At 47.6% G+C, this 26,739-nt stretch overlaps 1 protein-coding gene across 12 annotated transcripts in view; it reads left to right on the forward strand.

The window, feature by feature from the left end:
* SLC8A1 (solute carrier family 8 member A1) overlaps window positions 1–26,739 on the forward strand; it is a 99,210-nt gene that overhangs the window by 64,986 nt on the left and 7,485 nt on the right. For 2 of the 12 annotated variants that reach the window (XM_090134904.1, XM_090134905.1), the window contains exons 3-10: window positions 18,371–18,477; window positions 20,827–20,847; window positions 21,504–21,521; window positions 21,631–21,645; window positions 21,971–22,039; window positions 22,828–22,958; window positions 23,709–23,808; window positions 25,799–26,074. In XM_090134904.1, coding sequence (XP_089991030.1) covers window positions 18,371–18,477; window positions 20,827–20,847; window positions 21,504–21,521; window positions 21,631–21,645; window positions 21,971–22,039; window positions 22,828–22,958; window positions 23,709–23,808; window positions 25,799–26,074 — 737 coding nt within the window. Of the gene's footprint in view, window positions 1–18,370; window positions 18,478–18,760; window positions 18,865–20,826; window positions 20,848–21,503; window positions 21,522–21,630; window positions 21,646–21,970; window positions 22,040–22,827; window positions 22,959–23,708; window positions 23,809–25,798; window positions 26,075–26,739 lie in introns of all 12 variants that reach the window. The other 10 variants (XM_090134906.1, XM_090134908.1, XM_090134909.1 and 7 more) reach the window with 10 other exon arrangements.

Genomic DNA, 26,739 nt, shown 5'->3' on the forward strand with positions numbered 1-26,739 from the left:
ATCTTTACCTCTTTACCTTTGAGTGGTTTCAGAGCCACAGATGTCCTTTTGTCTGGTCCTCACGTGTGTCCCACAGCACCATGGAGATCAGGGCGATTCATCACCCCTTGGGTGATGCTGTCACAAACGAGGGGATTGGCTAGAGTGTAGCTCCCCATGCATATGGCTTCTTGGTGTGATGCAGCCACCATCACTCCTCTGAGAACACAGTGCACTCAAATACCTGCAGCCTTGCTCATGCCAGCAAGTCAACAATGCCAAATTGAGCCCGCAGGAGATAGGTTTGGGCTTGACTTTCTTCAGAGCAGCTCCTTTAGGGCTTGTAGTTTTGAGATGCAGAGTTGGAATTTCTCCCTGTGCATCAGCATTCTGAAGTGCTAAGTCTTCTGCACGTGAGCTAATGAACTCCCCTATGACTAGTGATTGTGGTTTGCCACTATTTGCAGAAGAAAATAATAGCTAGCTTAAATACCTATTAGTCACCCACAGCTCTGCATGTCTGCACCATACATTTAGAAAGCAGATGCAATTTAGCTGGCTAGGGGATTTTTTGAAAGAATTTTCTAAATGTGCACTTGTGAAAAATCAGCTTTTAAGTATGGGAGACAGGATATGGTTTGGCAGCTCTCACAAGATAAAAAGCCAGTGTCCAAAACCATTCCTAAAGTGCTCGTAGGCAGCAGGAATACTTTCTGGAGGAGTTCAGAGCCCAGCTGATCACAAGCTTCAGGAAACAGATGCAAAATGCTGTGTGGTCTCCTTAAGGCTTGTTTTCTCTTGCTGATTCAGACAAGTTAGGTAAAAATTTGCCCTGTGTGCATGGGTCTCACCCCCTTCAGCAATGCTTTGTGTTGCTTTACGGGTGAAGGCATCTCCTTTCCTTTGCAGGGGAGGGGAGACAGAAGGGATGAGCATCTCCTCGTGCTCCTGGTCCTTGCAGCAGCATGGCACACAGAGGCTTTGGGGTTGGGTTGGACTGAAAACTGCGGTGAGGCTGAAGTGGCCGGTCCTACGTGGCACTGGCCCACAGAGCAAAGGATGCACTTACTGCTGAGACCTAGGGAAAGTTGCAACTAATGGGTATTGATCAGAGGGGAAAAGAGATCTGTGGGTACAGATTTATGTGCAAGCCTGAAAGAAGTATGTTCCCTAAATGGGGAACAGTGTGAATAATTAGGCGTTGAGACAAATGCTAATCAGCATTACATTTTACCTCTGAGTCTCCAGACAGAATGTTTAATCTCTGGAATTAAATATTTCCCTGGTGAGAAACTGAAAAACTCCAAGAGGCTCCTGTTTGAAAAATTAAGCCTGATGCACACTGCTTTTAGATCTCTCTGATTGTGCAGAGTTGTCTGCCCAGAAGCTGGCCAGCCTCCAAGTGTTTTGAACTTTGTCTTTGAGAAAGACATAAAAGTATTAATTCTTCCCCATTTTTATTGAGATACCAACAGAGAAACACTTATTAATCAAAGACAGCCTAAGACTGCTTTCGATCAGATGTAAAGGCACAGCTTTCTGTACAAGAGCCATGACACAAACATTTTCTCACTGTGAATCATTTTATTAAAGATTAAAGCTTAGATATTTATTAACTGGAAAATTATCTCCTACAAGTTACGTTTCCTTTTTTTTCTTTTTTTTTTTTTCTTCTTTTTTGTCATCCCTGGGGTTACTTGGCATTAAATACAGGAGCTGAGGCATAGGAAAAGGAGGGATGGGTTTAGGGCGATGTGAGTTGGGCATGTGACAACTGTAGGCTCAGGCAGTGATTAATCAATAACTGATTTCCATCCCAGTTTTTGCTCTTGTTAGTGATATCTGCTTTAAGGCACTCTCATGTGGGTTGACCTCTTGTGATGTGGTCTGGGCTTGCTTCTGAGAGCCTGGGAAATATCCCATATGGTTGTGTATGCACTCACGTATATGGTGACATGTGAGCACCCTGAGCAAGCTTTGAGGTTGGGTTTGAGCAAGGGTTGGACCAGAGAGCTTCGGAGGTTCTTGCATCCTCCACAGTGGTACATTTCTGATCAGACATAAAGAGAGTATGTACTTTCCTGAACCCTGTTAGCCCGTATAGGTATGCAAATGTGTGTGTTAGTGGAGAAAAATCAGCTGAATGAAGTCCCTGCTTCACAAAGAAGCAACAGGGAAAACAGGATTGCCAATTAAAAATTCTTGCATATGTCTTTTTTTTTTTTTTTTAAGAAGTAAGGAAGGAAAGGAGGTATTTGTTTCTTTTAGGAGTAAGAGTTCTGGTGTTATGGTACTTATTTTGGAAATTTCATGATAGTGATTTCATCCTGTTGAGCCACTTGTGGTACATTTTTACCATGGTTGCCAAGTAACAATCACTAAGCGTTTTTGTGTGTCGATCAGTAAGGGAGAGTGGAGAGAAGGGATAAAATCTATTTTCAGAGATGTAATCACTGGTGGATCTTTGTAGGTTAACGGTTAAGTTTGCTGAGCAGTGACAATGCTTCATTGAAGGCCTTGGGATTTACAAACAGGAAAGCAATGCAAAGAGACTAAAGAGGGCTTTCTATTATTGTTATTACTCTTTCAGAACAGAGTGGCTTAGGAGCGATTAAGCAGGCATTAACTAAGCTGGACATCAAGTCCCACGCGCGCAACAGGCGCAAGATAATCCCTCCTTGAGCCCCCAGGTTTTGCTATGCCAGCCCTCCAAGCAGCCAGCTCCAGCCCTGTTTTGCACACAGTGCATGCAGCTGGAGAAGAGGCTTCCTTCCCTGCTGAAAGCATGGAGGAATGTGGAGAAAAGCAGAGAGATCTGGTGAAAAGTCACTCCATGAATTCTCCCAGTGCGGCAGAAGCTGCCTCTAGCACAAACATCCTGCAATGCATGTCAAGGTCATCTATGTCTTTATAAAGATACCAGGCTATGGGTGGAGTTGCTGAGTCCTTCTGCAGTTAGCTGGTGGAGCTGAACCCCATTTGCTTGGAAACTGCAACGGGTGGTGAAATAGCAATGGGAATCCCACAATTTGCGTTTCAGCTGGGGAGAGGCGTTTGGTTGTTATTTCTGGGGACAGGAGGCTGAATAGCTTTGTGATCTAATGGTCTCTTGGAGCAGCATTCAAATGGGGAGAAAAGGAAAGCTTTTAGGATGGTGAAGTTTCTTCCTTACAAGTGAGGTTCATTTTGGCAAGAATCTGATGAAGATACTTGTAGGAACATTATGACCCTTATGTTATTAACATAGAAACTAAGACTATAAATGAATTGGCATTTAAATGATAGTGTAAAGTACTCTGGATGCATTCTGGAATAATAGAGCAATGCATCATTGTTAATAAAAACGTAAACTGCCTTTTTTGGGTCGTAAAGAGAATATCTGAGGAAGAATTCTGTTCTGATCTACCCTCTCTTAGCACCTTGTTTCTCCAGGACAAGGAGGTTTTACGTCTGGGAGATGTAACAGAGCCAGCTCAGCACCACAAGTGCTAGCAGGGGTGCCAGAAGCCATTTGTGCTCTCAAAGCCACTTCACATCTGGTGGCAAGTGATGCCTGGTCTTTAGCAGGTCAAATTTTGACTTCCAGACCAAAACTTAATCCTCCTCTTCTGCTGGTCAGAAATTTGGGGAACAACAGAGCCAGAACACTAATAACTGCCTAGATGTTTAAAGACTTCATCTTTCTTTGGGGACCACGAGGGGGGAAAAACCCGTAACCTGTTTTCCAAAGCCTTGTATGGCCGCCGTCATGGAGCACGAGAGATAAGGAGTCCTGCAGGACTTCTGTGAAGCATGAGCTCAGTGCCGGTTTTCACACCTCCATTATCAGTGAGTTTCTACTTTTGCTGCGCCCTACCTATCTGGGAAGAGGCATTTGGCATAGCTGCCCTGGAGGTGTTAAGAGAAAGGCAGTCATGGCTGTATCTACTTGGCTTCAGCCCAGCGAGACATAACTTTTGCAGACAGATTTGGACATCCTGACATGTGAGCAGCCCTTCCTGTGCCACCAGCCAGGCTGGGACATTTCAGCCAGCACATAGAAGAGCGCTCAGTCAAATCCAACGCTGATGAGCTGTTTCTGCCTCCTGGCCAATTCAGGCCCATCACGTCTTCCTTTCCATCTTGACCCGAGTGATTTTTAGAGAATGAGAGAATCACAAAATGATCCAGGTTGGAAACAACCTTCAGATCATCAATTCCAACCATCAACCTGATCTGCCAAGTCCCATTGTTGAACCATGTCCCTTAATGCCACGTCCACACATCTTTTAAATACCTCCAGGGATGGGGACTCCACCATTGCCCTTGGCAGATCATTTCAATGCTTGTTCACCTTCTCCACTAGGAAATTCTTCCTAAATTTGAATCAAGCATCCTGAACTCAACTTTCAAGTATCCCTTGAAATCTGAGGGGATTTGTGTATTTTCAGGTAGTTTTGCAGGGAATCAGCCATCTGCTGCTCTGAGGCAGCTCCTGGGAAACCCAAAGGCATCCACGTAGATCGAAATGCAGCCCAGAATGGGCATGTTGAGGGAGGGGGTGGTAGACCAGCATTATGGACATAACAGAGTAACAGAAATGGGGCTGCTTGTGTTGAATCAGTTTCTGATTCAAACCTGCTGAAAGGATTCACAAGCAGGGAGCTGGGCAGCCCATGGTCTGATCATTTTTAGAGGCTAAAAATAGCAACAGGCTGGAGTCAGACCGTGGTTAATTTGGATTTGTTAGGGCCAAGCATCCAGATCCAGTTCAGTACTTTCATTAAAAAGGCATATTATTTACAGAGCTGCTGAACTGGCCAGTTGCCCACTGGGGTGACACTGGCCACCGGGCACTGGGCCAGTTTGACTGGGTGACTTCAGTATCCTCCTCCAAAGACTGCACTGAAATTGTTGTCCTAACTCATCCTCCTGAGACCTCACACAGTGGGTCATGAGCAGAGCTGGGATCTCTGCTGAATATCTCAGCCTCAGGATCGCAAACATCCATTTCTGTCCAACAGAAACCAGGTCACAGTGCACTTCCCCAGGAATTCCCTCTTTGGATAAGAATCTCCCATCTTCTGTCCTAACCTAACAGCAAACCTCTAGAAGGTGTAACAAACAGGCCTGTTTTTGAGATTAGAGGAGGAAATACAGCCTTTCTGCAAGTGCTGGCATGAGTGGGGTTCAACTTGCTACCTGTCTGATTGATGAGTCTTGGTTTGCCTACAAATAACTCCAATGAACTGCATGGAGCTGGAGGGACTGTCCTGGCTGTGAAAGTGGGTTGATCACAGTGTTTGGCCTCTGATCAGCCTGAGCAGCGTCCTCTGTAGACATCTATCTGTCTGATGGCAGAGATCTGGGATGAGTCCTGTTCCTCAGTGTATCATGCTGGGTGAATGGCTTTGTGGCCGTGGGCTAAGCAGCCTGGCTTGCCCACTTCTGATGCCGTGACAGAGGACAGCCAGCTCCCAACTGTGAGTGAGGTTACTTGGTTGGCCCACAGTCAGATGATTAAAAGAGTATTTTCCGCACATTTGTGCAGTGATTAGAGATGAAATGCAAATCATATGCAAATCGGTGCAAATCTCTGCTGTGCACAGCCAGCTCTGAAGTTGGAAACTTTAATTTTCTCTGAGGCATTTGGGTTCTTTCAGTGGAAGAACAGGATGAGCCCAGCAGTGATGTGAGTGCACAGCTGAACCCAACAGCATAGAAAGAGTGGTAAAAGTCAGCCTGAAAGCACGCACTGACCAGCATCAGTCTGGGCTGCAGTGATACATGGAATCTAGCCTGTGCTAAGATCTTTGTTAAATAAACAGCTAGAAACCACACAAAGAAATCTTCCACATAGCTCTCTTCCCAGCTTTGTTCCTCTTGTTTACCATGGACTGTCTGGAGCCCGCTGGCTGGAATAGCCAGTTACATTGCAAATCAAAATGCCATAATGGTTGCTGGATATAGCAACTAAAGATGTTTCCCTAAGTATCAAATCTGGAAAGGTCTGTAAACCCAATGAAAGCAAGAAAACAAATTCCCAAACTCTTGCCACAAAGAATAATTGCAAATATATGTGAATGTATATTTTTAACTCATCTGCTATTCCTCATTGGCTTGCAGACCTATAGCGCTGCTTCAGTCTGAAATGTGGCAAGGCCATGTTTTCTCACTTCCAGGCAGCTTCATGGGGATGGCAGGGCCAAGAGAAATAAATAAATAAGGCTGATGAGTCCTCTTGAAACACAGTTGTGAAAACTTTAAAAAGTGTGTGTTTCCTGTAGCTATCAACAAGCTAGAAAAAGGGAAGCCCTATGGGCTGGCTGAATATTTCCCAAAGGCTCTAGCGACTTTCACAGCTGGTCTTGATTTGCCTGGATATTGCTAATTTTCCCTGGGATGGAAATCCTGACTCCCTCAAGGCCACATGAAGGCAGCGAGGAATGGAGCAGCCAGGCACTGCTGTGCTTGTATGGGCACTGCGATTAAGACTGGGATCACATTTAGATCAGCTGGCAAAGCACTAAGCCAAGGAGTGAACATAAATCCAGCCTTGAACATCCCCCTTAACTGGTGAAAACCCTGCTGAGCTTAACCCTGTCTTCTCAGGGAGATCACTGTCTGAGGGAACAACAGGCAGTCAGGGAGTCAGTGTGAGCAACTCAGTGTCCCAAAATTACTCATCCCAATTAGCTCTTGAGGAAACAAGGCTGAGCTCATAAATAATAGAGTGAATAACAGAGACCTAATAAAGGACAAAATTCATGGTAGATATAGCCCTGACATGTCAGCAAACAGGTTTCCTCTGCTTGTGCCATCACCCTCTCAACACAGTCCAGTGTCAAGGCTATGCATATCTGAGGCTGCTGCATCTTTGCCTGACTCTCTGGGTTGTGTGTGTGCAAGTGCCTATTAAATATACATGGTCCTGCTCTATGTGGGGCACCATATGTGTAGCAGGGACATAACCCAGCTGGCTGGAGGTTGAGTCTGCTCCCTGCTGTGCTGGCAAGGCCCTTTGCACGTCATCCATTTGGAATACACCTTGGGCATTTCTGTCTGGCTTTCTGGGAGCTTGGAAGCACACTTTTCTGAAGCCTATCTGCTAGGTTTTGGATGTGAAGCTGTTTATTTGAGGCACAGAAATGGAAAATCTCTTTTTCACAATTGGAAATTGGAATTTTCCTCCAAAGATCAGTGAAAGCAATCATTATCATGGGGCATCATTTACAGCTTTGCACAAAATAATCCTCCAGGCTCTCTGGCAGCTCTGAATTAGAAAACAGTAAGGATGATTACTGAGGGATCCTTCTCTTAAAAAAAAAAACAAAAACAAAAACAAATGAAAAAAACATGTTCTTTGATGCAGGCTGGGGCTGGAAGCCACCACAGGCGCATGTCCAGAAGCCCCAGCCTTGCTTGGGCCCTGCAGCAGTGATTGTGATTAGGGTTAAGCTAACCTTAAACACCTAAATAACTTTAAAAAGGTGAGCTTCAGTGAAAAGTTGAAGCTGCAGCTATGACTGTTAGAGGATCATTACTGGGCTGTAACAAATAAACACATACGTGGTCAGATTGGGAGTCAGTCAAAAAATAGGTATCACAGTGAGGTGGTGGGTATTGATGTGAATGTGACTGACAGCAACATAGGTTTCTGTCACCAAAGGCAATTAACAACAGCTTTGTTTCTGCCTGCCTTCACCCCAAGCATTGCACTAGGAGGGTTCTGGGCAACTTTGTCCTCTGTCCTTCCACCCAACATTTTCCAAACTGTCCCTGCAGTTCCCACAGAGCCCAGGCTAGGTAGATGCTCCCAAGCACACTCCTTACATGTTCTTCAACCTTTTGGTGTTTTGAGTGTCTCCAGATCTTGTTTTAAACTGTCCACTTGTTCCCTGGTCCCTCCTGCACCCAGGGGCATGTTCGAGCATGGTCCCATTTCTGGCTTTTGCAGAGTCGAGCTCAGGATCAGGATCAGAAAAGGAAAAGCTGGTCATAGCCAGAACTCCCAGACACTGGGAAAGCCCTGCTGAGGGCACAGCATCTGTAATGTCAGGTTGGCCCTGGGATAGGATGGAGCGTTTCCAGAGGAGATGAAATCTTCCAAGACCTTGAGCTGCCAGTTCAAAGGAGCCTACGCGTTTTCAAAGTTTTTTCAGTCTTATAACTCAGTCTAATTTAAGCAAATTTTTTATGGGATTGGCACATCCTAAGCACTGGAGAGAGCTTTCTGCTAAGTTTCATTCTCTGCAGTGAAGCATAAGGAGAAAATTACTTGGTGCGGTGTTTGGGGGGGAAAAAAAAAAAACAAACATTGACAAAGCAGCATATTTCTCCCCTAAGCTGAGCCTTCAGTGCAAGAAGCACTCAGCGAGATGGCTCTTTGTAACTCTCTCAGCACACCACCCCACATGGAAAGTTTCTGTCTCAGTAGCTAAAGTCTGGCAAAGTTTCCATAGAAAGTCCCAGGCAGGTGTAACAACAGGCGCTTCAGCATGCTCTGCCTGAATCTCAAAGCCCTGAGGGTTTCAGTTGTGCAGGTGAGCAAGTATAAGAGGCGAGGGACAGATGGAGAAATGGCATCTGGGAACCGTTTCCCTTCTGATGTCTGAAGAAGGGGATCACAGCGGGATGGAAACCAGCTTCTGGCCTCTGCTATTGATGGGGGAATCACCACTTCCACCTCACGTCAGCAGTTTCCAGATGGGGTTGGGGCATGCAGTATGTAGGGCTTGGAAAAACTCTGCAAAAGGTCTTCTGGGCTTTAGCTGCAGGCTTTTGGCTGTCACAGGAGCACTGCAGCACATCTGCCTCCATGGAGTTCTGCAGTAGGATTTTTCATCCAGCATTTTATACATCCGTCAACTATCTGGGCATATAGATGGTGGTTGGAGGTGTTGAGCGGGCCACGAAGAGCAGCCTGTGGTTAGGCACTTTTTTATATTGCCATTTTAAAATGTTCCTTTACACCTTCACCCAGGTTTACGCACCCTGATATTCAGGTTTCTCCTCCACGAGGGGGGGACAGCCCCTGGCAGGGCTTGCAGCAAGCAGTGACAAAGCACTCACGTGTTCCTCCATGCTCGCCTTCCCCTCGGCCACCCGGTTCCTCTTGTTTTTAGCTTTGTTTAAACAGTCTCCTTGGTAACGGGAAGGAAAAGCAGAATTCTTTCATCCTCCTCCTGCCTATCTCAGCACCAGAAGAAGGCTTGAAAGGTCTCCCAATGAAATGCCCTTATTAGCAAACGTTTTCTTCAGTGCTCCCAGTGCAGATTTTAACCCCACTGATCACTGGGGATTTCAGGAGATGTGATGTCTCTTTAAAAAGACTTTCTATAACTAGAGTTTCAACAGAGAGGGCTGTATTTCACAGTTTAATTTATTTGGCAGCAAATCAACAGCATGTCAGTCAGCAAGTGGTGGCTCTTGAAACTGTCCACGTGATCCCTGTCTTAAGTCCAGGAAGGCCATGAGGGTCCTCTGGTCCTCTTGTGGCAGTTTCAGAAATGCCTTTCTGAGGGGCTGAGCACCAATTGCTATAGCAGCTGCCAGAGGTCTGAAGATGTCTGATAAGGCTGGGAAGAAATGGCATTGCACAGCACCAGGGTGAAGCTCAGGGGTAGGATTCCTGTCTTCAGAAATGAGCATCCCTGGAATTTGAAGCCTGCAGCACAGCAGCATCTTGTGTGCTGCTGATGCCCACAGGCTTTGTGTTTTTTATAGCTGGGTCTGGACCAGCACAGGTGAATGGCCCAAGGGAGGCTGGAGCATGTGGGCACCCTGCAGCCAGTCATTTAAATTGCTAAAACAGGAGCGTTGTATCGGAACCTTCCTTGACAGACAATTACTTACAACTTCTCCTAATAAAAGTTCAATGTGACACTCACTGACAAGCTCATAAAAGATCAAAAGGCTTTTCTGTATCTCGGAAGGCCATTAGCATCTGCAGAGCCCCAGCAGGGAGAGGAGGTAGGATGTTTGCTTTGTGCTGGGCTGCAGATACATATCACATCTGCATCAATGTGCACACACAAGTCAGGGCAGATGTTTTGCTCGGCAGCTTGTGTGTGTGCACATGCACGCATGTTTTGCTAGGTTTGAACAGTTGTCAAGAGCAGCAGGCATGCTGTTGTGAGCAGCACAGCAGAACCATGGGCACATTCCCACTCTCAAAGCCACTCACTCGATTGCCAGGCAAAAGAAGATAAAACGCTTTTTGCACTTCTTGTCAGAGCGTTTGGGTCACTCCAGAAGTCTGTGAGGAATGCCTCCATCTCCCATCTTGAGACAAGGGGGCTGATCTTTGGGCTGGCACCAAACACCAGGAGCCAGATGCACCCCTCCCACAGAAACCCATGCCAGGAAGTTTGAAATGTACCTTCTTTTGGAGGGAGGCACTACTGACGTTTATATACTATCTCTCTGCAGTGGCAGCACTGAGCTGCACAGCAGATGTGTTCTGGGCTTCCTTCAGCCTTGATTCCTGGTGCTGAAGCCTTGCTGCCCGGTTTGGCATGCTGCTCTCTGTTTTGTTTACTCAGCATTAAAGCAGCAAAGTCTGCTCAATAATTTATAAGGCTGCAGAGAAGTCCCCTCCGCTGGCTGTTGCTCATTGAAATTCATTCTGGAGAGTGCTAAAATCATTTTGATAAGAGTGATGTCTTCCCTTTGAGGAGCATAGTCATGGCAACTGTGCCAGGCACACACAGAGAAGGGCAACAAGCATTTATTGGAAGAACGGAGCAATTATTGTTGTAAAGGGGAACCTGCCTGTAAAGAAAAGCTGTCTGTGTACTCAGGTGTGCAGAGAAGTGAGAAGCAATTGTGTGAGTTTCCAAGTGCTTTCCCTTGTGGAAAATGTGTATGAGAACAACCAGGGGTGGGAGAAGAGGTAAAATACCAACTTTTGGCTCTGAACTCTGAAGGCTTCTTAGAAATGGCATTTGCAAGCATTGATATGCAGCAAGAGTATTGGGCTAGACTGAGCCCTGGGCACTCAACCCTTTGCTTGCAGCACAAGCTGAATTTTTTGGAAATAATGAAAGTTTTTAGCTGGCATGGGCAAGGCAGTGCAGTGCCAAGGGTTGAATTATTTCTGCCTTGTCAGCTTTCCCAGGCGCCTTAAGCAATTGTTGTTGGGGGTGTTTTTGATCAAATTCACATTAAATGTATTTTTCCTCCTAGTCGTTGTCACTTGCACTGCACTGTCTGTGATGCTCTCCTTGGAGATCCAGACACTGATGTAGACAGAATGTCTCCTGTTCAGTGTCCCCATGGTCCTGCCTGCAGCAGGCACCCAATGAGCTTTACGTGGTAGCTCATAGAATCATGGAATCATTAAGGTTGGAAAGATCACTAAGATTATCATGTCCAACCATCAGCCCATGACTGTGACTGCTCTAGACCATGTCCCTCAGTGCCATATCTGCTCTCTTCTTGAATACCTCCAGGGATTGTGATTCTACCACCTCCCTGGACAGCCTGTGCCAGGTGCTCACCACCACTTGATGTACACAGCTAAAGGAGTGTGAAGGAACAGCAAAACTCCAGTTTGTCCAGACCCATGGGTTGATCACACCTTCAGCTATCTGGGGATGGTGAAACCTTTAAGTGTGACTGAGGGCTCAGGATTTTGTTTTGGGGCAACTCAAGAATGCGTCATGGCTTTTTGCAGATGAGCTAGAGTGCAAAATTCACAGTCAGATCAGAGCAAACATCAGGGATTTCCCAGAAATGCAGTGTTTCTGATCTGACAAATCCTGCCCAATATGGCCTTCTAAATAGAAATTAAAGCAGCATTCAGCCTTGCATGTGAAATCATTGATTCTGCTGCCCCTGCAAACCTATGTCTTGCCTGTCCACAAGGCTGTGGGGGAATGGGCTGGACAGACAAGGCTTTGCCAGGGCACTTCTAGCAGCGATGCTCTGGAGCAGACCAACAGTGTGTGTTTGAGCTGTGTGTTGTCATTTAGACTTAATGCATCCTGAGGCCAGAGGAGCAGTTGTTTCATGCTGCCAGGGAGATGACAACACATCATTTGTGCTCTTAGAAGCATTGATTTCTCGGAAAAAAAAGAAGTGTGGGGCAACAAAGAAAATAAGAGCAGCCAAATAAATTTTGGCTCCAGAAGTGAGGGGAAAATGATTGTTTCCCCACCCTTCACGAATTTCAGTGTCAGGTTGGTGTACTGACCGTTTTGCAGACATTAGGCTGTACAGATCCATTCAGATCTGGTCTGCTGGACCTGCAAACTGAGCTGCCTCATCAAATCTGCTCACTTTACCCTTCCCAAAGCATGTGTCAGGCTTAGTTTCAGGCAGGTTTTCCTTTGCCCTCCATGTCAAGTTTGCAGCATGCTTCAGGCAAATTTTCATCAAGCACGGACATTTCGGATTAGCAAGCGCCGGTTCTGAAAAGGGCCCTGCAAGGGTGACTCATGGGGCATCACACAAACATGGGATCCCATCAGCATGGGGTCAGGGGTGGCCATCACCCCTGTCTCCCCTCATGCTCCCATTTCTATTTGACCTTCATCTCCAGTCAGTTGTGCAATTAATTCTCCATGGTGGTCTAATTAGCCGAGTGGAAAGAAGTACATGTCATGCTGATAACCACCTGCAAGCTTTGCACACCAGAGCTCATATCTGATGGAGTCGGACCTGTAGCAAGCCAGGAGCCCTGTCTGGTTCCCACAGCTCAGCCATGTAGTATCCATCCCCAGCATCTGCAGTAGAGCTGTGGCATCATCAGTGCCCTGAGATGCTTTTCTCACCACCTAGGCAAGTTGTTGTCATTCCAGATTTGAGCAATAGACAAGAGCAAAGCTTGGACCACTTTTGCAACTGCTTTCTTTCATACCCATTTAGCAGGGAGTTTGGATTTACTGCACCATGTATGCTCTCTGTCTCATATCTCTCCTTCACCTATGATCAAAGGCAGTGGGCATCTTTGCAAAGGAACTCTTCAGATCAGATCCTGCAAGTGGGAAAAATCTTTGAACCAGGGATGATTCTGTTACTGTCGGTCACCGTCATGGTCTCCGTACTGTTGATGAGATGATCACTCAGGTCTGTAGCTCTATCTGAGGATAAGGGCTGTGTTTCTCTGCTTTTTGGTAGACAGGGGATGAGTAAAGTCAGGTGTTTCACTGTGCATTTCCCATGTGGTGCTGCTGGGATAAAGCCGGCAGTGCTGGAGATGGTTGTTTCTTGACTCAGTGTGCTACCAGAACGAGAGGGATAGGGCAGATCCATGCACCACCAGTGATGGAGCTGAAGGGACAGCCTCTGCCTCCTGATCTGATCACCTACTCATTCTCAAAACCACTGAGGATGCTTCAGGAAAAAAAAAGGTGCAAAAAATTCTCCTTAGATATGCGGGTGCTATAACACTCCATATGTGTGTGCTCTTTGAGTTGCCAGGAGGCTCCGGGAGTCTTGTCCACCCTATTCCAGTGTGTTTTTGTAGGACTCCCACAGGTCTGTCCCTTGGAAGGTCAGGGCCACCATGCTGCTGGTACAGAGAGTTGCTGAGCCTCTACAGGCCACTGCACGTCTTATTTCTGAGCCCGCCCTAGAGGAGGTGAGGGGTTTTGCTCTGCCTTTATGCTTGTGCTGGAGGAGATTGCAATGGCTCCCCCTGTCTTCCATTGGATTTTTAGTGGTTATGCATCTGGAGAAGAGGCTGAATCTGAGCTCTGTGAGTGTCAGAGTCTCCCAGAAGACGTTTTATGGCCCTTAGGAAATGATGAATTGGTGGCTGAGAGCTGACAGAGAATTGAGATTCCTCAGAGGAGACATCTCCTGTCTGCTGGCATGAAATGGAGCCAAGACTGGGCTGCACGATCTTTGTGTCTTCCCACACAGAATCAGCCTGCTGCTGCTGCCCTCCTCATACAGCTGGGTGGTAGAGGCCTTTAGAGACCATGGCCCTGCATGGAAGGGGCAGAAACCCTAATGAACCCTCACCTCTGTCAGAGACCCCTGGGTAACAGCTACAAACCACTTGTGATAAGTTGTTTTGTACATTCTGGTCCACAGCTGCATCTTCTGTCCCTCAGGAGCAGGTGTCCCTGCGCTGGCATGGCGGACATTGCATGTACCTCCCACATGTCCCCTGCCAGACGTGCGTCAACTGCAGCCAGGATGAGCACTTTCATCTTAGGGCTTCTGCACACAGAGCTGTCACCTCTTGCTATCAGGCGCAATTTTGTTGTCAACCGGTGGAAGAAAAATCTCATCTCCTCCTTTTTACTTCTCAGCAACAAGACAACTTCCCTCCTCAAGTAGCTGTCAGAAGTGTGAGCAGTGAAGCTGCTAAGTGCACAAAAATGCTCTCCAGCATCTGGGTCTGAAAAGGTGTGTGCTGCAGAGGGAGGCACAGGAGCAGCTAGGGCTCTTTGCATCTTTCACAGCATGGACAGGGCCTTTAACCCTTGCAGATTCCAGGCAGATGAGAGATTTTTCACCAAAAAGGTGAAAATAGCAAGGCAGATGGACAGCAGACCCTGGAGAAGGTGGGGATGGGAAGAGAAAGATCTGCTTTGCTCTTGGTGGCTGTCTGCAGCCGTGCACTGGGATCTGTTCCCTGCTTCTAATGGCTGACATCTAGTTCAGTTTGCCTTAGCCACTGGCTTTGGTTGTACTCAGCCCTGCTGCTGATTTTTATGCCCTGCAGCAGCTCCCTGGGCCATGCTTGCCCCTCCGCACCGTGCCCAGCACCTACATGAGCTGCATGAAGCAGGGAGTGTTTCCAGCCGCATGCCGTCTCTAGCTTTAACCGTGACTAATTAAGTGACTGGCTGACAAGCAGATGTATGAGAAATCAATGTGGCAGCTTTCTGCAGGAGTCTAAGAACACAAGCTGGAATGGACAGCCCCAGCAAATGTGTTTTCAAAACATCATCTCCAGAGCACGATTCCTTCATGGTTATTCTCCTACTGCCATCACTGACCCACTGGGCTGGGAAGTGCTTAGTTATTGTGGGATTTGGACTTAGGGCATCACAGCCCTCTGCCCTGGATGTTGTAATTACGAATCTGGAGTTGGAAGTCCTCCAATCTATACATATAGCTCTCCTGGGTGATTGCTGGAAGTTGAATGGGTGACAAGCTGTATAAGAACATAATTGTCTTTGTTGATTCTGGAATAAGTGTCTGTCCCAGCAGCAAAAGCATACTACGTGCTTATCATCAAGCTAGCTGCTGACTGCTGTATCAGTCGGTCGGCTGTGCCCAGAGATGTTTATTTTCGTGTCCCACTGGGCACACCGTGACTGGCTACATGCAGCACTTAGTTATTTCAGCTCCAGCTCACGTGTGGTCTGAGCACAGTGATGCTTTCTTAGCCACAAGATCTCTGATGTAGGTGCACAGCAGGGTGAAGGTGGGCAGGGACCTTGGAAGGTCTCTGGTCTAACCTCTGCTCAGATGGACAACATCACAGCATGAGCAGTAGCTTAGGCAAGCTTTGCACATCTCCAAGAGTGGGGGTAGTTGGCCTTGTCCTCTCACTTGAAGGAAGGAAAAAAAAAAAAAAGGGAAAAAACAAAAGCAGTGTTAAAAAGGCATTGCTAGGGTTCTGTAAGAGAGTTAACAGATGTGTTGTGCTGTGATGAAAGCCATCTTTCTCCATGCTGAGCCTGAACAGACAGTCAGACATGCGTGCTGGACCTGACACATCTCTGCTCCTGGACATCTGGTCCTGTCAAGGAGGACAAGTGCTCTGGGGGCCGTCCCCCAGCACGTCCTGCCTGCATCTCTCTAGAGCCGATTGCTGATGCTCTGCTCTGTTCAATGGTTGTCTGAGTCATGAGAGGGGCTTGTGCCATTTCACGTCACTGGATGATACCGTCTGGATTGGGAGTAGGAGGATTTTTGCAAGCACATTGAGGATTTGCCCAGTGACTGTGCAGATATTCGGGTTCAAAACGAATGTAAGTTCCAGGCAGGCTGCCACCAGGCACTCCTGACCCCACAAGAGAGACAAGTCTGACAGAGATAGTTGAGGTGGGAGTCCCAGCTCCTTGCATCTGTGCTGCCACCATAGTCTGATATAGGCTTGGTCAAAAAAGTACTTGCAGAGAAATATTCCTCTGCTGCCCTCCAAGATCTGGTTCCTGCCAGCCTGTGCTGACTTATCATGCATGGACCCATCCCTGCTCGTGTATGAGGTTGTTCATAGAGTACTTACCCTTCTAGGGCATTGCCAACCAAGAGGTTGGTACTGAAGCTTTCCATGAGCTCCAGTTGTGTGTGGTGGCTGTGCTGAAAGAGCTCTGCAGTTTGTCTGAAGCAGTATGATTTGAAAAGAATGCTGTTATCCTGGTGGAGAGCACAGGGCTTAGAGCAAGAGTAGGGATGCTGTGTTCCTTAAGGCATAATCTTTTTGGGAAAGAAGAGCTGGAGCTGCAGTTCTGCAAGATTTGTTTCATTCTTTGATTGCTGGTACATGGAAATGAGCTGAAAATCATTTCCTCAGAGATTGCCTTGGCTACAGACCCAGGGACAAGCAATTTTTGATACAGAAATGCAGACACTTGTGTGGTTTCTCCTTGGCAACATTTTGCCCAACTTTTTGTTGGTGTGAGCGCCGAGGTGGATGCTGGGCCCAGATGGCTTCCATGGGTTTTGGCAATGCTAAGAGGAGGCACCAAGCACATTTCCCCAACATTTTATCCATCTTCCATGCACACAGTGTCTGTGCACTAAATGTCCGTGATGTTTCATGGCACCAGCTCCCCTGCAATAACCACGAATGGCTGGGCTGATGCAAGTGCTTTCTTTTACCAGCACAGAATGCATCGTTGGTCAGATTGATCCTCCCATGCACTCAACTGGAGCATAATGCTGGGAAAGGCAGTAACTCCTCTCCTATTGAGGACCAGGACTTCAGCTGGGGCACAATGGAGAGGGTTTCAGGGTGCTCTACAGAATCCAGGAGGCAAAATGCAGTCAGTGAAGATGATCCATGCTCTAAGAATAATCTGTGTTATTTCCATATAGCTGTTTCTCAAGCAGATGTGGTCTCGAACATCATCAGAAGGAAAGTCTTTTCTCTGGGATTGCAGTATCATCCCAGGAACAAATTTGCCTCAGCAATTTTTTGCTGATTGGAAATGCATCCAGTGAGCAGACTTGCTGTTTGTTCTTCCTAGCCTTGTGCAGAAAAAATGAGCAGTGCACGTCTGCCTGACACAGAGCACTTGCTCACACCTTGGAAATACCACCAGCCTGAAAACTTCATTGCAGCAGCACCTACTGGCAATGGGAGATTCAACCCAGAGTCTCCATATTCGAGTCCTGTTGGTGCTGAGTCCAAGTACTGGCAACAGCTTTCTTCTTCCAGTTTCTTCTTGTGAGAGAGAATTATTTTGCAGGACTCAGAAATGCCGCATGTAGGAAGGCAGAGCACACCCATAGGAAGCTTACGTCTTGATAGCTCTGCTGCCCTCAGCGTTGCCGAAGACAGCTTTTTTAATTAACTTTCCTGAGAAGGGCTTTGTTTCATATGTGGAGGGAAGGTGCAGAATGCATTTTAATGGGAGTTGCCAGGAGAATTATTGATTTGACGAGTAATGTTTCTGAAATAGTGCCATTCTGTTAATTTTGTCAGGTCCTCTGATAGCTTGGCTGAGAGCATTAGGTTTTTAATACGCAATAATTTCCCCTAACTCATCAATGCATAGCAAGATCAGCTGCATGCTCGGTAACTATTTTTCCTACGTACAAAACTGTTGCAGCGATAATTACAAACAGAACAAATTATTACGGATATTCATTCTAAGATATCATTACCCCATAGTGTGCTGCATTGTTACACTTTTCACAGCCATTGCTTGCTCTTGAGTAAATGGTTTCATTATAAGCATGAAGGGCAAACTTAATACACTTCTGACTCACAGCGAACGGCACAAGAAATCATCCTGGCTGTTCCTCTGAGTGCTTGGCAGTGGTTGCTGTGAAAGAGAGTAAAACGTCACCTCTGCTGCCAAATGCCTGTCAGCCAGGCAGAGGGGCTCTGCCTAGGAGGATGCAGCAGATGGGACCGCTGCAACCCCCTTGAACTCGTCCACCAAAACCCACAAAGCGCAAATGGAACAGCCGATGGTACTGCTGCAGATTTGCCGTGCTGGGGCTGGTTAAGTGGGGGCAAGCCATCAAAGGGCTGTTTTGCACCTAGAGTTTTTGGAGGTATCCTGACCCCGTGGACCTCCCTGCTCATCCTCTTGGCCTCTCAGCCCCTGCCTTTTGCTTTCGGCTGCGCTGCCCCTCCGGCTGTGCTACCAAACCCACTGTTTTCTCTCAGCAGCTGCCTTCTCCTGGCCTTTCCACCCTTCTCCTCTCCCTGTCTCCCTCTTCCCTCTTCCCCCCTTACTCTTGAATCTCTATTTCTTCTTCTCTGTTCCAGCAAAACGATATCAATCAAGGTGATAGATGATGAGGAGTATGAGAAAAACAAGACCTTCTACCTAGAGATCGGGGAGCCCCGGCTGGTGGAGATGAGTGAGAAGAAAGGTGGGGGACGTGCTCCGGGGCTGAGCCCAGCCTGTGTGTCCCTGTCTGGCTCACTCATGCCTAGCACCTGCAACACCGAGCTCACATCCGCAGCGCCTGCGGAAAAGGGCAGGAGTGGTGCCCCCAGAAACCCCCAGGGATGCTCCTGCCCTTCCCCGCCTGCCCCATTGGGATGTGCAGCCGCTTCCCTCCCTCCCCAAACCATCTCAGCACCACGGCGGACGTGAACTGCATGCGCGTGCGACGCCAATCATGTGTTTGCCTTTGTCTTGTGTTCCCACAGGAAATTCATTACCCTTAGAATACTTGACCGTGAGGAGTATGAGAAAGAGTGCAGTTTCTTCCTTGTGCTTGGGGACCCGGTGTGGCTACGACGAGGAGTGAAAGGTGTGAGAGTAACACCAGACCAGCTCTCGAGACGCTGCCGTCCGCTTTTCTCTGTGTCTCCCTACTCTCACACTCCTTTCTCCTCGCACTCTGGCTCCCGGCCGTTTTGCCTTCCTTCCTTTGAAGCTTGGCCCCTGCAGCTTTTTACTCTGTTTTCTTTTCTCTTTTGTTTTGGGGGGGACTCTGTCTCGCTGGCGAGGGCTCCCCCCAGTATCCAGGCAGGGGATGATGAGCATCGCCAGCCCCCACGGACATTTTGAGCGTATCGCCCCGCCACCCTGCAGCTGCAGCTTCATTCAATTCAGTAGAAAATCAGTAGAATTCAGTAGAAATCAATTCAGCCTCCAGAAGCAAGCAATGCTGCATCATTTTTATCAGAAGATAAAGTAGCCTCTGCTTGAAGTAAAATACATGGCCAGAGCAGTGGTTTCAGTCTTTTTTACATTGGCACTAGGGTCTGAAAATAGCTCAGAATCACGGCACAAGCAGGTAATGCCGTAAGATGCAATCAATCCAGGAGAAATCAGGTTACACTCAAATAAAGTTTCATGGCTCTGCACTGGATAATAGCTCCTCATAGGAATAATAAAAACAATTTCCTCTTTCATTACATAAAATAAAAACATTTCTCAACCAACTACAAACCTTCCCGAAAAGACATGGCTCACTTCGTTTTCCAAGCTTTCTTTTTTTTTTCTTTTTTCTTTTTTTTTTTTTTCTCCCAAGAAATTAACTAAAAATTAATGTCAAGGCTAATCCTCCATGCTATTGGTTGCCAAGCAAGAAGCAATTTTAGAGCTACTCAAGATAATTAGTTGCCCTACAACAGTCCCTTATGAAAGCCTTTGTAACAAATTGGCAGGAATGGTTGGCCTGCCTGTCTGGTTTCTGGGACAGAAGCTCTCCCTGCAGCAGCTACAGGGCTGGCACATACTACTCTTCAGGACAGAGAGGGTCCCCGGCAGTCCCCATGCTGAGCAGGGAGATGCCACTCTATTTCAGCCTAATATCTGGCAGTGATGCTGCATTTCCCCTTCCAAACAGGTGCCATGCAGGTCAGCTTTGCCATCTTCTCTGTCAGGTTTCATGCTGGCTTTTGTGGCATGCATTATGTGAACTGATAGGAGGAGTCAGGCTAAAAAAAAAAATCAGTTTCTCGCTCACCTGGTTACAAATTGAGAGTAGCTGAGAGATGTTCAGTTTTGCAGACTAGCTAGTTGAAAGGCAAGTCAGGATTTAAAGGGATGCTATTTGCTGCTTTGGCCATGCTGTGTTGGGGTTTTTTGTTGAGCCGGATTTTGTACTTGATTTTACAAGAGGCGGCGAGATGGGATGAGCAGTGCTCACAACCTGCAGATGGGAGCATTCCTGAAGCATCACCGCTGGGCCATGTAGCCACACTGCAGTCTGTGCCTTGGGAGCCAGAGACCCGCTATGCACCAAGGGAGAGCTTTTTTCTTTCATTTCAAAAACCTCAAACGTTGAGTAAGCAGATCCCTGAGCCAAACTTTGCCCCAGACTTTTTTCCTCTCATTCCATATGTTAGAAGCACAGCTGCCAGCAGTAGTTCTTGCTCCCCATTAAGCAGCTGGAGAAGGTCAAAACCATTACCCACTGCACATGGGACACGTTGTGTCCTCCTCCAAGGCAAAACTGCCCCCGAGACCAATGGAAGATCTTGCACATACGATTCAAAGGGGACAAATGAATTTTGGGAGTGTGCCTTTTATCTCATATCCACCCCATGTCTGCAGTCATTTTTATTTTAAATCCACAGTCCCATGAAACGTTTCCGTTCCTTTATTTTTAGTGCATCTCTCTCAACACTAATGGTATCCTGCAGTTTTACAGATCTGAAAGCTCTGCCCTGGGATCTGGAGTTTTTCTGTGAATATTCCTTTTGATTTCATTATTCATTTACTTTTCTTCTTCTGTGTTTGTCTCTGTCTGTCTCCTTCACAGCGCTGTTGTTGAATGAGCTTGGTAAGCGTGCATTCCTTTTTCTTTTCCATTTTTCCAGTTTGTCTGCATATTTTCAGAAGACGATTGATTTTGTTTGACATTTTTCCTTGCTCACAACATTCTCTTCTAGGGCGGTCAGCACTATTTAAGTAAGCTCAGGTATCTGATGCCCCATCAGCCCTTGGAATAGAGCCCAAAAGTCATTGTTAATGAATGGTAACCCACCATGGCGAAGAACATTTTTTGGGAGTGGAGTAGTAACAGGCATAGCAAACCCGCCAACAGCCCTGGGTCATGAAACTGCACCATGACTAGCCCATAGCCGCCTACGCTGACATGGCAAAAATAGAATGGGCTGGTGACTTAGGGTCAGCAGAATTGGCCAACCCATCTGGAAGAGGTGATACCTCCTGTTTGGAAGGCAGGGAGGGAAGTGAAGCACCCCAAAGCTCCTGGCAGGCTATTTTAGGTGCCAGGGAATTACAGATACTTTTGGGCAGGGTGTCCCCGTGCCATCCCCAAGCTAGAAGCAAGGAATCAGCCCCCATCCCCACGTGGAGCAGGAAAGGACCTCTATATCACTGTTGGCTGCAGAGGGCTGCTGTGATGATGCTAACCCTCTCTTTCTCTCTTTCTCTTTCTCTCTTTCTGTCTCTCTTGTTTTTGGTTTTGTCTAGGTGGCTTCACCATCACAGGTATGGATTTCTGCTTTCTCCCTGTCCCTCCCCCTTCCCTTCCTAATGGCTGTATGCTCATCCTGCTCTTTCCTCTTGGTTTCCTCTTTGCTTTTGTTCCACCCTGGAGGGAAACTCTGGAAGGGTAAGCAGGTGGTGAGGCCACCCTCGCTCACACCGCGTCCCCTCATAGCATACCCAGCCTGCTACGCATGTGGCCCTTGGCAGGACATGATGGTTGGGAAAAGGCCCAGCGGGCCGCAAAGCAGCCCCTCAGGAGCACTGTCAGTGATGCCTGAGGCTATAGCAAGGCTCCGGCCACGAGCAGTTCTCTGCAGGCAGTGGGGCAGCCGGGTGGGAGCCACGCTAACCCCGTGTGCAGTAGGACGTAGAGTTTACTAACAGCACAACATGGGTGTGCACGGGGCATGCAGTGCCTCCGACTGATCTCTTGTTGATCGCTCCGATAGGCAAACCTGTCTTCAGGAAGGTACAGGCTAGAGAGCGTCCTCTTCCTTGCACCGTGGTCACCATCCGAGGTACCCAGGGGTCTAACACAGACTGACTGGTGTGTTTGTTTACTGACCCAGACAGATTAACCCATTTCTTCAGCAAACCCAGCCCCCTTTGGGCCCTGACTGCCTTCTGATCGTCCCCAGGGTGGGCTGGCAGAGAGCAACATGGGGGTCTGCACAGGGACGGTGACAGAACGTCCCCTGCCTTGAGGTTGCAAAGATGTCAGCAAAGTGCAGAGCAGCTCTGTGGCTCTTGCAGTCCTGCCACTGCCAGCTCTCTCGCATCTGAGACCGGTCCATGCCCTTGGGGATGGCTCCTCACACAGTGCTAGCCCAGCTCTTCCCTCCAACTCCATGCTCTGCAGCTGCCAGGCTGCTCTCCCTCAAGGTCAAGCCCTGCTCAGGAGGGTCTCGTGCCCATCTCAGGCCTGGGGCTGCAGGCAGCTCTGTCCGGTTGCAGTGGGGTGATGGAAATGTGCTAATCATAGACCTGAAGGGCTGGGAATCATAGCATCTTTTGTGGCAATCTGTACCCCCAGCAACCCTGTAGGAGAGCAGCAGTCACCAGACAATACGCAATTCCTCCACCCTAAGGGCAAATTCAACTCTTCCTGAGATTGGACAAGTTGCAAACCAATTTTGCTAGCATTTCCCAGCAAGACTGCCTTATCTATCGCTCTGTGACCTCCTTCTTCTTGCCTGCTCTGTTGCTCATGCTCCCCCCAAAGGCTTCCTGACCACCAGCTATGGGAAGCCAGCTCCAGGGAATGGCCAGCCGGGCCTGGCTCACAGGCGGGCTCTTTGCTTTACAGAGGAGAACGAAGAGAAGCAGCCACTGACCAGCAAGGAGGAGGAAGAGCGTCGAATCGCAGAGATGGGGCGCCCCGTCCTGGGGGAGCACACCAAGCTTGAAGTCATCATTGAGGAATCCTATGAGTTCAAGGTACCGCTTGCATCTCATGCCCCCCATCCTTCATCTCCTCTGGCTTTTGGGTTTACACAGTGCTGGCAAACACATGCTAATGGCATCGCAGCAAAGCAGGGCAGCTCCTGACATCACTAGGGCTCAGACAGCAGTCTGTGATCACTGTTACACAAGCAGGCTGTTTTCAAATATAACCTTGCTATCACAGTCATGCTTTACACTCTATTTACATTCAGTCTTGAGTGGACCCTGGTTGTGGAACCCTGGTTGAGTGCTCCCCCTGGTCGTGGGACTCCCATGGCAAAGGGCTGATAGCCTAAATGCAAGCAGTCATTGTGGCTCTGTGGCAAAGCCTTCCCAGGAGCATCTCCTGCCTTCTCCAGCAGCACTGAACTTCTCCTGAGCAGCACACAGAGGCAATATTCAAGTTCCAGTTATTTACAGTTCTTTGAAGAAGCCCAGTAAAATATCCTCCCAAGGTGTTATGAACAACATGAGCTGCAGCATCTCACTGCTATTTGCTGTTAAACCTCCACTGAGACCACTCAAACTCCCACTGTGGGCAGGTTCAAAAGGTCTTTATGAGTGGCAATAAGGGGAATTGCTGACACTTACATTTGCTTTCACTGCAGGGGCACTTGACCTGAATTTAGCATCTGCTAAGCTTTATCCATAAACATACAGCTGTAAGCACCAGCACTGGTGGGTTTTAGTCCAGCATCTCCAGCCTCATGGCCCTGATTCTCTCTTCTGCGTCTCCATCTGCAGAACACGGTGGACAAGCTCATTAAGAAGACAAACCTGGCCTTGGTGGTTGGCACAAACAGCTGGAGAGAGCAGTTTATTGAGGCTATTACTGTCAGCGCAGGTGAGTTTGGTCTGCGGCTCCAGGTGAATTACAGTCAACCTCACTCAAGTCTCAGATTGGCTGTAGCAGTAATATGGATCATAGCGGAGCAAGAGGAGGCAAAACAGGTGGCAGAGTTATTTACAGTGTCTGCATAAATAAGGCAGCTGATTAAACCCTTTGGTGAGATCACCTTGTCTGATGCATGGGAAACCTCCTGCAGTAAGTGTATTTGTAGTGCCCGGCAGAGAAACACCCTGGCTGCTACTGCATGGCAGAAGGGAAAAGTGATTTCAGTGAGAGAGCTTTGGAGTGCAAACATTGTTTTTAAATTCAGAGTAGCACAGATGGTGCTGGTAGGAAGTGGTACTGCTCCCTGCCCCTGGTGCTCCCTGCAGTGGGGGCTGTGCAAGGCCCAGGGTAACAGGCCTTGAAGACAGCCTCTGCATCCCCCTCTGATGGCCAAAAATTTGCCCTTGATCCCCTGCATTCAGGACAGCAATGCTCCTCCAGCCAGCCATATTTATGGCTCTGCAGCCCAGTACTTCTCCCAGTTCTGTGAAAGGTAGATGTTGTTTCAACAGCTGGGGACATTAGAACTCACTGGCTGGATGTTACATCCCAGCCTGGATTCTGTGTCTGCAAGCATTAAGACAAAATCAACCAGCTTAGATTAAATCACAGTGGAAGGCAATCGGAGCCCACCTGGATAATTTGGCTTTGAAAAGGATGGGGGAACACTCGCATTTCCTACCTCGAGCTCTACTATACAGGGCAAACCCTGCCCAGCACAGATTAATTAAAAGTGATGGCTGTACCATTTACCCTTTACATCTGAAAATGAGGACAGGACATCGTGCAGCAGCTATCCCCTCAAATTGCCATCCCTCTTTTTGTAGCGTAGTTATTCTTAGAGCCTCCAGCCAAGAGCTTCCTATTATTTCAGATACAGAATGAACATATCATGCAAGACAATCCTCGCTGCAGGTTTCATAGCTAATATGGTTAAAATAATCTATGCCAGAATCAATTATTTAATTGCGTCCCATATTAAAGCAAAGATAATCACTGGTACTCGGATCTCATCTCTGTGACGCATGTAAAGGCTGCAGTTATGTGAAAGCCTCACCACTGTCGTGCCTTGAATACACAGCTACCATCAGTGCTAACAGAATGATTAATAGACATTTAATAAGTGTGGCATAATTTAGTGGAAATGACCCGTCCCTTACATCTGGGAAAGAGAAGTTTGTCCCTACATTTTTGTAGGAGTTAGCTCCTCAAGCAAAAACATCCTGGAACTGGTGAGCTTATTCCTGAGCGTGTCACTGCCCAGCCTTGCTCTGTGTTTCGATTTACCTCAGCAGGATCTGGCCAGCAATTCAAAAGAGAGCCATTATTCCTGCTTAACAAAATGACAGACAGATGTGGATGAGCATTATGACAGTAGCACTCATGTTCATTTTTCAGTCTGTTTTATCATCTCCCTAAAGATCTAGATCCACAGCAGTCTTGCTGCCAAGTAGCTTGGGAAAAGGATTAAAATACCTGCTGCAAAATTACAATGTCAGCACAGCACAGTGTATCCTGCCAGTAGCAGCTTTTGTGCAACAAGCAAAAAAAGGCAGGCGTAAGCTTCCCGGGCTGAAAAAATGTTCCTTATATCCACCACAGGAATAGGTTGTTTATATTAGCCAAAATAATAATACCTGATGCTCCTGATTTGCTACTGCTTCTGCCATGGTGAGTGCAGTGTTTTAGAGCCAACCAACAGATGATTTTCCGTCAAGTTACTCTAAAGAAACCATGTTGGTCTTGAACTGCAGAAGTGTTTTGCAGCCAAACGATATGTACGATGTTGCCCCCCCAGCAGGGTGCTGAGTAGGACTTTTCCCAGACTGGTCATTGCCTTATTTAGCTTTCCCCAATAGCTCCTTTGCCATGGTTAGTTGACACCTACAAATCAGTCTTTCCCCAACATGGGTGAGTCTAACCAGGTGTTTCTCTCCAGGGGAAGACGACGATGACGATGAATGTGGGGAGGAGAAGCTGCCCTCCTGCTTTGACTACGTGATGCACTTTCTGACCGTCTTCTGGAAGGTCCTGTTTGCTTTTGTACCTCCGACAGACTACTGGAACGGCTGGGCCTGCTTCGTTGTCTCCATCCTCATGATTGGCATCCTGACAGCATTCATTGGTGACCTGGCGTCCCACTTCGGCTGCACCATCGGCTTGAAGGACTCCGTCACTGCAGTTGTGTTTGTGGCACTGGGGACATCAGTGCCAGGTAAGGACAGCAGCAGAGTTTGTTGGAAAGGTCCATCTCTGCCCAGTCTGGTCCAGGGTTTGCATTGGGAAAGCCAGCGAGGTCCTCAGCTGTGTTCTGCAGGACCCAGTGAGGGGCAATTGGAGATGTACATGGGAGTTGTTTTTCAGTCTCAGATGAGACAGGAGGATAAACCAAGATGTGATTTCACTCCTCTGAAAATGCTTTCAAGGGTGTTCCCTCTTGCAAAGGCTGTGAAGCCTATATTTCTTTGGATAGCCTCCATAGCATTGGCTCTCAGAGTGGGAAATCAGTCTTTTATTAAAACGCTGCCAGTGCTGATCATCCTGCGCTTTCTTTTGGAATGTCTGCTCCTTTGACATTCTCTCCCAGGTGAAGTAGGTGCTTGCTTGTACTTAGGGTGCGCTACACAGTACAGGCGTTTCTGCATGAGATTCAGATTGATCAAGATGAGGCCACTGAGCCAAGGGGAGCTGCTAGAAATGCCTTTTGTAAAAGCTGTAGAAAGCCCTGTATGCACACATGTTCAGGGACGTGTCTCCGATCACTTGATCAGGTCATCCAGCTTCAGAAGACAGCAGAGACTGAGGACTGACCTGGGAGATATAAAAGATGAGTTTCTATTGCTGTATACCACCGTGCTGACCAGGCACAGTCTGATTCCT

The sequence above is a fragment of the Phasianus colchicus genome, chromosome 2 (assembly GCF_987193195.1).
Source record: "Phasianus colchicus chromosome 2, bPhaCol1.hap1.1, whole genome shotgun sequence".
In the NCBI taxonomy this organism is placed as follows: domain Eukaryota; kingdom Metazoa; phylum Chordata; class Aves; order Galliformes; family Phasianidae; genus Phasianus; species Phasianus colchicus.